At 50.4% G+C, this 12,505-nt stretch overlaps 1 protein-coding gene across 1 annotated transcript in view; it reads left to right on the plus strand.

Moving 5' to 3' along the window:
• The window catches only part of PAPOLG (poly(A) polymerase gamma), a 97,743-nt gene that overhangs the window by 26,022 nt on the left and 59,216 nt on the right, over positions 1 to 12,505 (plus strand). Inside the window, exons 9-11 of the mRNA XM_073559305.1 lie at positions 535 to 673; positions 863 to 935; positions 2,992 to 3,112. Of these exons, the coding sequence (XP_073415406.1) occupies positions 535 to 673; positions 863 to 935; positions 2,992 to 3,112 (333 nt within the window). The remainder of the gene's footprint in view (positions 1 to 534; positions 674 to 862; positions 936 to 2,991; positions 3,113 to 12,505) is intronic.

Genomic DNA, 12,505 nt, shown 5'->3' on the forward strand with positions numbered 1-12,505 from the left:
GCCTCTGTCAATTAGATTAGCTCCAGTAGCCACCAGAGGGAGGCAAGAAAGAGAATTCACAATAGTATGGTGTAATGGTGCTTTGTCCATTTACTTCTATTTCTTGCAGCATCCTGTGGAAATCATGCCGGGGCTGTTTGTGACGCTGGTGGAGGAGTGGGCAGGGTTTGGGAGTAGTTACATGGGATGTGTTCACTGCTGGTTTGCAGCCCAGCACAAGGAATGATGGGAATTCTAGTCAGAGAGCAGATGATTCTGAAGAGAGAGTGACTGAGGGCAGAGCTGATGCCGGAGCACAGGAAGTGAAGCCTTAAGGCTTAAACCTGGAGGTGATGGCGATATATCGAGATCTTTGGGGACATGACCCTTGAAGACATATTGCAAATCCATTGATTGAGACTGTAAGTTTGGTGATTTGGTCTTGCCTGTTAGTAATTTCAGTGTTGCTTCTGCCAGGATTAGATACAGCGCCTTGTCGTGCTCGAGTTTTGTAACACAACCTGATTTTGTAATTTTATTTTTTTTTCTTTTAAGGGCGTGGCATTTATTCCAATATGTTGGGATTTCTGGGTGGCGTATCGTGGGCCATGTTGGTAGCAAGGACTTGCCAGCTTTACCCAAATGCAGTTGCGTCTACTCTTGTTCATAAGTTTTTTCTTGTCTTTTCTAAGTGGTGAGTGTTTGTTTCTGTGTTTGAGTAATAGGCGTTCTGTTCACACGTTGTAGCCACAGTACGTAATTTTTTTTTTTCCCATAGTCTGCAGAGAAACTCACTATGGCCACTATATGTGAACGCAGCCGTATAATCCATGTGTTTGATGTGTTACGGATGCCTCATTGTTGTCTTCACCTTTATCCACAGGGAATGGCCTAACCCAGTATTACTTAAACAACCGGAAGAGAGTAACCTAAATCTGCCAGTTTGGGACCCAAGGGTGGGTGATGTATAACACTGTATGGCAGCATAATTTCCACTTGGATATAACCTTTTTTTATTTCAGGAGTTTAGAATACATGTGGGTTATGACCAGCCTAAATGTAATCTTTAATGGGTATCTCCTATTATAGATGCTTTTGGGGCTTTCTTTATAAAAAAAAAAACAAGTATCCTTTTGATACCCTCTGTAGAATCCAGTTTTTGTGATGACATTTCTCCTTAACTCAAGCAACTTTTTGCCCTTTTTATTCTAACATGTAAATTGGGCCCAAAAACTGATGTCTGAGAGAACCACGAAAGGCTTCTTTTTTCAGACCAAAATGTTTGTTTGTTTTTTTTTTGTTTTTTTTTTAACTATTAAATGCATGTGTTTTGAGTTAAAAATCATTACTGCAGTTGACTTCATTCATGCTGTGTACTCCTGGCTGCAGAATGAGTTATTTGAGAATCCATCAGTAAGCTCATTCTTTAACTTTTATCTGTCCTTTTTTGAGCCCCTCTCAGTTGAGATCAACTTTGGTGTGGTCATAAAAATTTCCATGTCTGAATGTTATTGTAAAAATAAGTGTCCGGTGCTGGTGAGTAAATGCTGTTATCAGTCAATTGATTCATAAAGGAATTCTCTGAGAATGTTGCCTTTCATAGAATTCAGAGAGTAGCCCCTCCTAGTCATGTTAGGTCTGGCTCCAGGCTGAAGACATACAGCTCCCGAGACTTGTGTCTCAACTGACAGCTCTTACTGTTTCTCTTATTCATTCTCGTCTCGACTATTGTAACTCTCTTCTAATCGGTCTCCCGCTTACCAAACTCTCCCCCCTCCAATCGGTCTTGAATGCTGCAGCCAGGATCATATTCCTCACCAATCGTTACACCGACGCCTCTACCTTGTGCCAGTCATTACACTGGCTACCCATCCAGTACAAACTAATTACTCACCCACAAAGTTCTTCATGGCTCAGCACCACCCTACATCTCCTCCTTTGTTTCAGTATACCAACCTACGCGCACCCTCCGTTCTGCTGATGACCTGAGGTTAGCATAGCATCCTCAATCAGAACCTCCTACTCCCGTCTCCAAGACTATATATATAATATATATATATGTGTGTGTATGTGTCGGCGCTATAGAAATAGCATATAATAATATAATATTATTATTAGATCACACACCACTGTCAGCTGGGATATGGGACTCTATCTTCTCCTCGCTTTACGCTGAGAGTTACAGCACCACTCCAGGGTTTGTTTGACCCTAGTATTCTACTTACTAGCTGCCATCATCCACTCTTTCCAGCGCAGCTGTGGTCCCACACCACCATCTTGTCACCATAACCTCTGTCTGACCAGATGTCTGAGGTAACGGTCACAAGTTCAGTGTAATCCTATGAGGGCCTCGTTTGGGCTCTAATAGACTTGCATTGAGAAATTACCTCTGGATCACCCAGCAAATGGTCAAGAGATCCAGCCGGTCACTAACTGCTGGTGACCGACTGGAGCAGCACTGGTAAATGAGGCTAGGGGCAGGTAACTTGGATTAGTAGCGCCACTCCAGCAGTAAAAAAAAAAAAAAATTTAAAGCTATATTCACATATTGCAGTCCTGCTCCAGGGCCAACTGGGTTACGCGTGATCCGGCTCTTACAGCAGGTGCTGTGCGTCTTCAGGCTGCCGACCGTCCTTACACGATTGTTAGGGTGGGCTGGTGCCGGTGATACAATATTCTCAGACTATCCCTTTTACGGACCTGGGTTGTGGCACTAAGCTACCGAGCATGTTCAAAAGCAGACATAGTTAAAATGGCCCTAGGGGGCACCATGACAAGACTGTAACATCTACAAACAGGAACTTTTTTTTATGTGGTTTAATGGAGTCAATTTCATCCTGGGACGACTTCATTGAGTGAGTCATTTAAATGGCATCGTACGTTTGTACATGTGTATGTTTGTGTGTTTCACCTTCGTACTGAGGCATAGTTGCTTTTCTTTGAGTTTATAATTTCTATATTGCGAAGTATAAAGATGTTAAATTTCTTTAATTCACCTCTGCGCTCTTACAGGTAAACCCAGCCGACCGCTATCACCTCATGCCTATAATTACTCCTGCATATCCTCAGCAGAACTCTACATACAACGCATCAACCTCAACCCGCACCATCATGGTGGAAGAATTTCGACAAGGTACGGGCCAGGTGTTGTACTTAAAGTGGAAAGTTTGTAGCTGACGTCACTGTATGTATAGTAGTGATGACCACCCGGAGACCCTTTTCTGACTTTTTACTGCAATATTATAGTATAGCAGTTGTAGGGATTCAACTCGCCCAGGAGCAACGGGAGTCAATCAGGAGACACGTTCCTTTAAAAGTTCATAGGGTTTATTGCTTCATAACCTATAAAGCAGCACATAACACAAGCAATAGCCTTTAGCTCAGGCGAAAGCAAGCATAAATGTCCATTTTCTCGTTCGCCTTATTGGGGGACACAGAGACCATGGGTGTATGCTGCTGCCACTAGGAGGCTGACACTATGCACAAAAAAAGGTTAGCCCCTCCTCCGCCGTATACACCCCACCGACCGGCAGGAAGTTCCCCAGTTTAGCTTAGTGTCAGTAGGAGGTGGACACGGGTCTTTGATTATACCCATATCTACCTCGATGTGCGTCGTTTCTTTTCAGGTTTTTCCGGAGGGATACAGTGTGAATAGTCACATCTGTAGTCCCACAAAGAGACTATGAGTACGGCGTGTACTGCCACCCCGTATCCTCATAAGTCTACAGCAGGACCAAGACCCCTAACATGGATGTGGCGTTCCAGATGGTCCTCGCTCCCCGTCTCCCACCCACTCGCCTACCAGAGCCGGTCGGTCGGTTGAGGCGCAGGATACTCTCCTTGAAACAGTACGCTGGATGAAACGGATCAGGAGGGTAAGTATGAGACCTGAGTCCCATTCTCCCCTGCGGATTCCACGCCAGGCCATTCCATGGATTCTTCGGCAGCGGTCGCTGTGACAGTGCTGCGACGCCTCCGCGTCGTCTCCAGGCGGCCGCTGCAGCTATTTGGGCCCTGGCTGGTTATCGGACAGCTCTCCCCCCCCCCTCTGCCGGGCCCTAGCTGTCCTCAGTAGCGGCCACCGCGGCGGTTCTGCGACGCCTCCGCGCCGCCCTGTGCTGACAGGCGGCCGCCTCTTCTAATCCAGGCCCCGGCTTCATCTGGGGCCTTGTCCGGCGTCGCGGCCACGCCCCCCGCCTCCATCCTCGGGCGGGCTTCCCTCCCGCCCGCTCTAAGCCCGCCCACGGCCTTCTCCCCTCAGGTTGAGCGTCCCGGAGGCGGCGCCGTCCCTCCCACCTACCATCTTAGCGGGCGGCACCATTTTTATCATCGGCGCCTAGCCCCGCCTACCTCCCTCCTCTGCATCTGCAGGAAAGCGCGCGCTTCCTGCTTGGCTCCTCTCTGGCTGCCGCCATTTTCACAGCCTGTCAGCCGGACGCTGTTCCCTCAGCCGTGCCCCTGCAAGCCGGACGAACCGTGCATCTCCATTTATTGGAAGCTGTGATAGGACACCGGACCGTGAGTAGCTCTGCATACTGCAGACTGACACCCTCCTCTGCCTCCTGTCCCCCAACCTTCCGGCAAGGCTTCAGTGACTGTCCGTCAGTATGTCTAATTCTAAGTCTGACCGCGCTCGTCCCCCTGCCCCCTCTGGCACCTTAGTCAAGTACTTTGCGTGCTCTTCTTGCAATCGCAAACTTCCCTCAGGTCAGTCCACTCCCCTCTGCCTGGACTGTAGCAATCCAATCCAGCCCGACGCCGCTCAGGAGCCATCCATAGCCCCAGTGGTGAGTGAGCCCCCCCATGCCGGGCTGGGCCTCCTCTCTATCACAGTCGGTGGCAGACCTCACCAAGGTGTCTCAGTCCCTAGTAGCCGTTCTGGACAAGTTGCCCTTGGGAGCTTCGGCGGGACCTAGCACGTCTCAGGACGTCCCATCTGAGCCAGCCAGCGGCAGTCGCAAGAGGCCCAGGCAGGACCTCCAGGCGGAGTCCTCCCCTCGTCCTACCTCACCCCATAGTCACCAGCAGTCTCCCTCTCGGGCCTCCTCTCCCGAGTCAGGCGAAGCGCTTTCGGAATCGGAAGGGGTCTTAGAGCTGGATTCGGACCAGGATGCGAACATGAAGGTTACGGTGCAAAACCTCATTGCTGCGATTCACCATACCTTTGACATCGCTGACGCCCCTGCGAAATCCTCAGATCAGGAGGTTTCGTTCAGACGGGCGGAAACACCATCCAGGGTGTTTCCCTTCCATTCTGAGTTTGGAAAGATTTTTACAAGGGAGAGAGTAGATCCGACCAGACGCTTTCAAAGAGGAAAGCGTCTCGGCGTACTGTACCCGTTTGCTAAAGAGCTCACGGACAACTGGGCCGCTTCTCCCTCGGTGGACCCTCCCGTGTCCAGACTTTCTAATAATACGGTCCTTCCGCTGTCAGGTGTGGCGTCTCTAAAAGATTCTAATGATAGGATCATAGAATCTCTAGCAAAATCTGCCTTCGAAGCGGCATCGTCAGCGGTATGTCCAGTCTTTGCTTCTTCTTGGGCAGCAAAGGCCATATCCACTTGGGCAGACGACCTTCGGCAGGGCATTCTGGATAAGGCACGACCAGAGCATTTGGCCGATCTCGCCAATCAGATTTCCCATGCGGGGGATTATCTGCTTTCTGCCTCCCTGGATGCCGCATCTTGCGCAGTTCAGGCGTCAAGTAACATCGTGGCAATCCGACGTACAATTTGGCTCAAGGCCTGGCAGGCGGACTTGTCCTCTAAAAAGTCTCTGACCAATCTGCCTTTTCAGGGAGTGCGTCTCTTCGGGTCACAATTGGATCAGATTATTAAGGACGCTACCGGAGGTACGAGTTCTCTTCTCCCCTCCAAGCCTCGCAGACCTCCTCCAAGGCGTCAGTTCCGTTCCTTTCGGACTTTCCGCCGTTTCAATACGGCGGAAAACCCTTCCAACCAACAAAGGCCACAGGCACGTCAGGAAAGAAAGGTTTCCTTCAGGCCCACTCCGTCCTGGCGGTCCCACTCTTCCCAGGGAAGACCGTCTAGATCTGGACGGTCTACATCCGCATGACTACCATCGGTCTCCCGGGGGTCCCTTCCAATTGGGAGGTCGACTTCTTTTCTTCAGCGACGTCTGGCTCGCCTCAGTAGAGGACGCTTGGGTCAGAGAGGTTGTATCAACAGGATACAAAATAGAGTTCATTTCTCTTCCACGGGATCGCTTCTTCCAATCCCGTCCGCCGAGGGATCCGGCCTTGGTCCCGGGGTTCTGTTCGGCCATCGCCTCTCTTCTCAGTTCCGGGGTGATTGTGCCCGTTCCCGAATCGGAACGCTTCACAGGGTTTTATTCAAACCTGTTTGTGGTGCCGAAAAAGGACGGGGCAGTTCGGCCCATTTTGGATCTCAAGTTACTCAACAAGAGAGTTCGCCTTCGCCACTTCCGGATGGAGTCTGTACGCTCGGTAATTGCTTCCATGGAGGAGCAGGAATTCATGGGTTCCATAGACATCCAAGATGCCTATCTGCATGTGCCCATATTTCCCGGACATCAGAAGTTCCTGCGGTTTGCGATTCACCACGAACATTACCAGTTCGTCGCGCTTCCTTTCGGGCTCGCCACCGCTCCCAGAGTCTTCACGAAGATTATGGCGGCGTTGATGGCCTTGTTGAGGATCAGAGGTCTCGTTCTTTTTCCGTACCTCGACGATATCCTGATCAAGGCTCCCTCCTTTCAACAGGCCCGCCTAAGTGTGGCGATCGTTCTAGACACCCTGTCCAGTTTTGGGTGGCTCGTCAACCGGAAAAAGTCCTGTCTGGTCCCTACTCAACGCCTTGTGTTTCTGGGCCTTCTGTTCGACACTCGTCGGTCAAGGGTATTTCTCCCACAAGACAAGATCCTTTCCCTGCAGCAGGGCGTGCGATCATTACAGATCACACGATTTCCATCCCTCAGGACAGCCATGTGAGGGTCCTGGGGAAGATGGTGGCGGCGATAGAGGCAGTTCCCTTTGCCCAATTTCACGCCAGGCCACTCCAGCAGGCCATTTTGTCCAGGTGGAACAGGTCGGCTCTATCTCTGGATCGTCCGGTTCGTCTTTCATGCCGGATCAAGCGGTCTCTCAACTGGTGGTTGACGTCTCCCCTCATTCTCTTGGGGCGGTCTTTTCTTCCCGTTCACTGATTGTCACTACGGACGCCAGCCTCATCGGCTGGGGTGCAGTGTTCCGCAATCACACTGTTCAGGGTCGATGGTCGACTCAGGAATCAGCTTTGCAGATCAATGTCCTAGAGATACGAGCGATCCATCTAGCTCTCGTCCACTGGGAAAGGCGCCTCAAGGGCCTGCCTGTCAGGATTCAGACAGACAATGCCACAGCGGTGGCGTATATCAACCGCCAAGGGGGGACACTGAGTGTCTCAGCTCTGGCGGAAGTGTCCAGAATTCTTCAATGGGCAGAGACCTTTGTTCCAACGATTTCCGCGGTTCACATTCCCGGCGTGGACAACTGGGCCGCCGATTTCCTCAGCCGCGAGGGTCTCGCGGCAGGGGAATGGTCCCTACATCCGGAGGTGTTTCATCTGCTCTGCCGTCGGTGGGGAACTCCGGATGTAGACCTCATGGCATCTCGCCTCAACAGGAAAGTCCCACAATTCGTGTCCAGGTCTCGGGACCCTCTGGCAGTGGGCGCCGACGCTCTGGCCGTCCCTTGGTCACAGTTCGAGCTCCCCTACCTGTTCCCTCCTCTGCCTCTTCTTCCCAAGTTGTTGAAGAAAATCAAAGCAGAGGGGATTCCAGTCATCCTCATTGCCCCGAATTGGCCCAGAAGGTCTTGGTTCGCGGACATTGTCAACCTTCTCGCGGACGCTCCCTGGAAGCTTCCCGACAGGGCAGATCTGTTGTCTCAAGGCCCGATTTGCCACCCCAATTCTCGGTCGCTCAATTTAACGGCGTGGCTGTTGAGACCGAGGTTTTGAGACGGGCAGGATTCTCTGATCGGGTGATTCATACCATGATCCGCGCCAGAAAGCCGCCTTCTTCGAAGATCTATTACCGTACTTGGAAAGCCTATTTCTCCTGGTGTGAGACCAATGACATCGCGCCCTTGGTTTTTTCGCTCCCTTCTATTCTGGCGTTTCTGCAGGCAGGGCTGGATGCGGGGCTTGCTCTCAGTTCCTTGAAGGGTCAAGTTTCGGCACTGTCCATTTTATTTCAGAAAACGCTGGCCTCCCGGCCCCAGGTCAAAACCTTCCTCCAGGGTGTGGCTCACACGGTTCCTCCGTACCGAGCGCCCGTGGATCCTTGGGATCTTAATTTGGTTCTTCAGGTTCTGCAGGGTCCTCCTTTTGAACCTCTCAGGGACGTTTCCCTTTCCCTCCTTTCTTGGAAAGTGGCCTTTCTGGTGGCCATTACCTCCATCCGGCGCGTGTCGGAATTGGCAGCACTTTCTTGCCGCTCTCCTTTTTTGGTCCTTCATCAGGACAAGGTAGTTCTGCGGCCTCCGCCCTCTTTTCTTCCGAAGGTGGTATCTTCGTTTCACCTCAATGAGGACATAGTTCTGCCATCCTTCTGCCCGAGCCCAGCTCACCCTCGGGAGCGGTCCTTGAACAAGCTGGACCTAGTCAGGGCATTGAGAGTCTATCTAGCCCGGACGACTTCCTTGCAGAAGTCAGACTCTCTGTTCATCATTCCTGACGGGGCGGGGAAAGGTCACCCAGCCTCAAAGGCCACTATTGCGCGCTGGATCAGATCGGCAATTTTGGAGGCATACCGGGTCAAGCATCGAGTGGCCCCTCCAGGGGTCAGAGCGCACTCTACCCGGGCGGTGGGTGCCTCCTGGGCGGTGCGCCACAGAGCTTCCGCGCTGCAGCTTTGCAAGGCTGCAACGTGGTCATCGGTTCACACCTTTGTGAAATTCTACAGGGTCCACACCTACGCTTCGGCGGACGCCAGCCTAGGTAGAAGGATTCTGCAGGCGGCGAGTCCACTGGCCTGATGGAAGTTTGTTTCCCACCCCAGGGACTGCTTTGGGACGTCCCATGGTCTCTGTGTCCCCCAATAAGGCGAACGAGAAAGCAGGATTTTTTGGGTTGCTTACCGTAAAATCTGTTTCTCGGAGCCTTCATTGGGGGACACAGCACCCTCCCATGTTCTACAACTCCTGTTCTTATGGTTGTCGGTTTGTTACAGTTGAGTTGTTTGTTCTGTTCTCAATCTATTCTGGTACTTCTCCTACTGCTTTCTGACTAACTGAGGAACTTCCTGCCGGTCGGTGGGGTGTATACGGCGGAGGAGGGGCTAACCTTTTTTTGTGCATAGTGTCAGCCTCCTAGTGGAAGCAGCATACACCCATGGTCTCTGTGTCCCCCAATGAAGGCTCCGAGAAACAGATTTTACGGTAAGCAACCCAAAAAATCCTGTTATTTCAGGCTCAGTCCTGGAGCCTCAACAAACACAGGAGGCTTATCCCTCCTCGCATACAGCCAATATACACAGGCCTTACCGGGTCAGCAGCCTCAGCAGGTGGTCTTCAGGAAGGTAGCACACCTTCCTCCACATAGGCCTGCTGGGACCTTCCACATGGCTCAATCAGATCCATGCGCTCTCTCTCATGTGACCTACTCTGGTTACCTTATATGGTCTGTAGCCACGCCCAGCGGGTCACATGGCTATGACCTCATCACAGGTCCTTCAAGCATTCATACACATATACTTTATTATGACACTCTTAAACACACCCCTGGGTGGATTTGTAGATGGCTCTCGCTGACAGTGTAACAACAGCTCAGCAGTGCCTCTGCTGATCAGCACATAAGCAAGCCTTCATCTCAAGGCCACCTACCTTGAGATACCCATTACCACAATGTATATGACTGTAGGCCCGTCCTGGGACACCCTCACAGCGCCCCCTAGCGGACATAATGGTCACTGCACCACACAGTATATAAAGAAAATAGTTTCCATTCAGCCTTCACCATCGACAAGCCACCAGTCACCTGCAATTGTGTCGCATTGTGGCCAGTGGAAACCGCTTGCTGACATCTGTGTCATTAAAATACCGCCATCTGTGATTTGACGGGCATTTAAATGGTTAAACAGCAGCCATCAGAGCTAGAGGTCCGGCCACTGCTGTTGCAGTAGCATAGTACCTGCTGTGGGATGGGGTCTGGTCCTGAGTATGCTCTGTATGTGGGAGACTGAATTAGTAATAACTATTACATTCTACGTCACAAGGGGGTTACCGTATTTTCGGAATATAAGACGCACACCTAGGTTTAGTCAGAAGAAAATGGCAAAAACATTTTGCTTATTAATTAAAACTTTTCTGGCTGCCTAAAGTCGGGGGGTCCTTTATCACCAAGTTTAACTCTTTCACATCTCTCACTTTGATACGGGCTCACACACTGAGCCCGCAAATCGTGACTGATTTAATCATAGGTCGTGTGCCTTCGCAGCCACAGGTGGAGCAGTGCTCTGCCCATGACTGTTAACCAGTTAAAAACTGCAGGATTTAACACTGTCTAGCCAAAAGGGTGTCCTTCATCCTGCCCATCAGTGCCCCTGTCATGTGATCGCAGGGCGTTGATGGGTTGTCATGACAGCTGGGGGTCTGCTGATGACCCTTATGCCTGTCATTATGATACTTCTGTTGGGAGATCTCCATTGAAGATCGTGATTTTTGGTATGTGTAGCACACGCGATTGGACGATCACAACTTCAAGTCTCCTAAGTAGACTATTAAAGAAAAGAAAAAGTTCAAATCACCCCTTTATGGCCCCATCTAAAATAAAACAAAAGAATACACATTTGGTATTGCTGTGTTCAGAAATGTCAGATCTATCAAAATATAAAATGAATTAATCCGATCAGTAAACTGTGTATCGAGAGAGTCGAAAAGCCAGAATTACACTTATTTATTTTTTGGCCGTTGCAATAGGAGGGGAACAAAACATTGTATCTATCCCAAAATGGTATCCGTAAAAATGTCAACACAGGGCTCAAAAAATGCGCTCTTGCACAGCTTCAGATCGCGAAATCTCATTGCCTGTTTCTTAGGCAATCCCTGCTTGTGATGTGGCTGTCCAACTGCCGCAACACATGCAGCCGCAGGGACTCGCACACCGAAGACACTGTTAGCACCTGAGCATGCTCAAATAACGTCTTATCCCTGCACGTTTTCTCATCACTAGAGGACAGCTTTCTCTGATCAGGATGCACGCGGTGTCAGGGTTCTCAATCACAAAAAGCTTCTTCCAGACTATAAGACATGCATTGTCTAATTTACTGTGAGGGTAAGTTCACACAGGACTTCTTTGCTGCGTTTTTTTTCATGGTTTTTTGTTATGCTAATTTTTAGCTGCTTTTTCCATTACCAGCAAAGCCTATGAGATTTCAGAAATCTCATGCACACATGTTGGTTTTTTGTGTGATCAGGATTTTGTGCTTTGCTGCGTTTTTTGGACATAGAGCATGTCACTTCTTTCATCGTTTTTGCTGCATTTTTTGAGTTTTTTTCACCCACTGACTTGAATGGGTGTTGCAAAAAACGCACCAAAAGCACAGGTGTCATTATTTGCAGCGTTTTTACTGCAGAAAAGTCATGGACATTAGCATGGACAAAGAGACAAACGCATGTTTAGGTGCGTATTAATCTCGATCGCTTCATTGGGGGCACAGGAAACCATGGGTGTATGCTGCTGCCACTAGGAGGTTGACACTATGCAAAAAAAGCCGTATATACCCACCAACTGGCAGGAAGCTCATCAGTTTTAGCTTAGTCAGTAGGAGGTGGACGGCCTGCTCTCAGCCCCGTATCTACCTTTTAGGTTTTGTTGATTTTTTACTAATCCTCTATTTTTCAGATTCAGCTTGTGATTTGGGCGGCGGACTGTAACTGCTCACTCCGCTTTCCCCCTTTGAGACCGGGAGCACAGTGTGGGAATGCGTCACTACTGTACCCTCTCGTGTCTGCCAGGCAGGACCCATGCCTTCTAAGGCTATGTGCACACAATGCAGATTCACCTGCGGGTTTTTTTCCCGTGGAACCGCAGGTAAAGTGACCTGCGGTTTCACACCTCTACTATGTTAAAGGTGTGAAACTGCAGCAGAATCCGCAGAAATAATTGACATGCTGCGGAAAAGAAACCGCGGAAAAAACCGCAGCGTGAGCACTGCGGTTTTGAAAACCCATAGGCTAACATGGTAAAGTACCATGTCTGCGGAACTGCTGCGGTTCCGCAGGGCCAAAACCGCAGCGGAACCGCAGCAAAAACCGCAGCGTGTGCACATAGCCTAACACTTCAAGCATGTTTGAGGCATCCGCAATACCGAAGATGCGGACTGGTCCTTGCCACTACCCCCCAGTGCCGTCTGCCCTCCATAGCCGGTCTTTCAGGGGTAGGAAGACCAAGGAGGTGGACCTTTCCTAGTCACTACACCCTAGCCCGCTCGCCCTCCAGAGCCAGACGTGCAGGGTGGGAAGACTGTATCGGTACCAGGTACCCTCCAGCCGCCCGTCCGTCCG

Source organism: Dendrobates tinctorius, unplaced genomic scaffold (genome assembly GCF_039654945.1).
Source record: "Dendrobates tinctorius isolate UK_male_01 unplaced genomic scaffold, ASM3965494v1 ptg000269l, whole genome shotgun sequence".
Classification (NCBI taxonomy): Eukaryota; Metazoa; Chordata; class Amphibia; order Anura; family Dendrobatidae; genus Dendrobates; species Dendrobates tinctorius.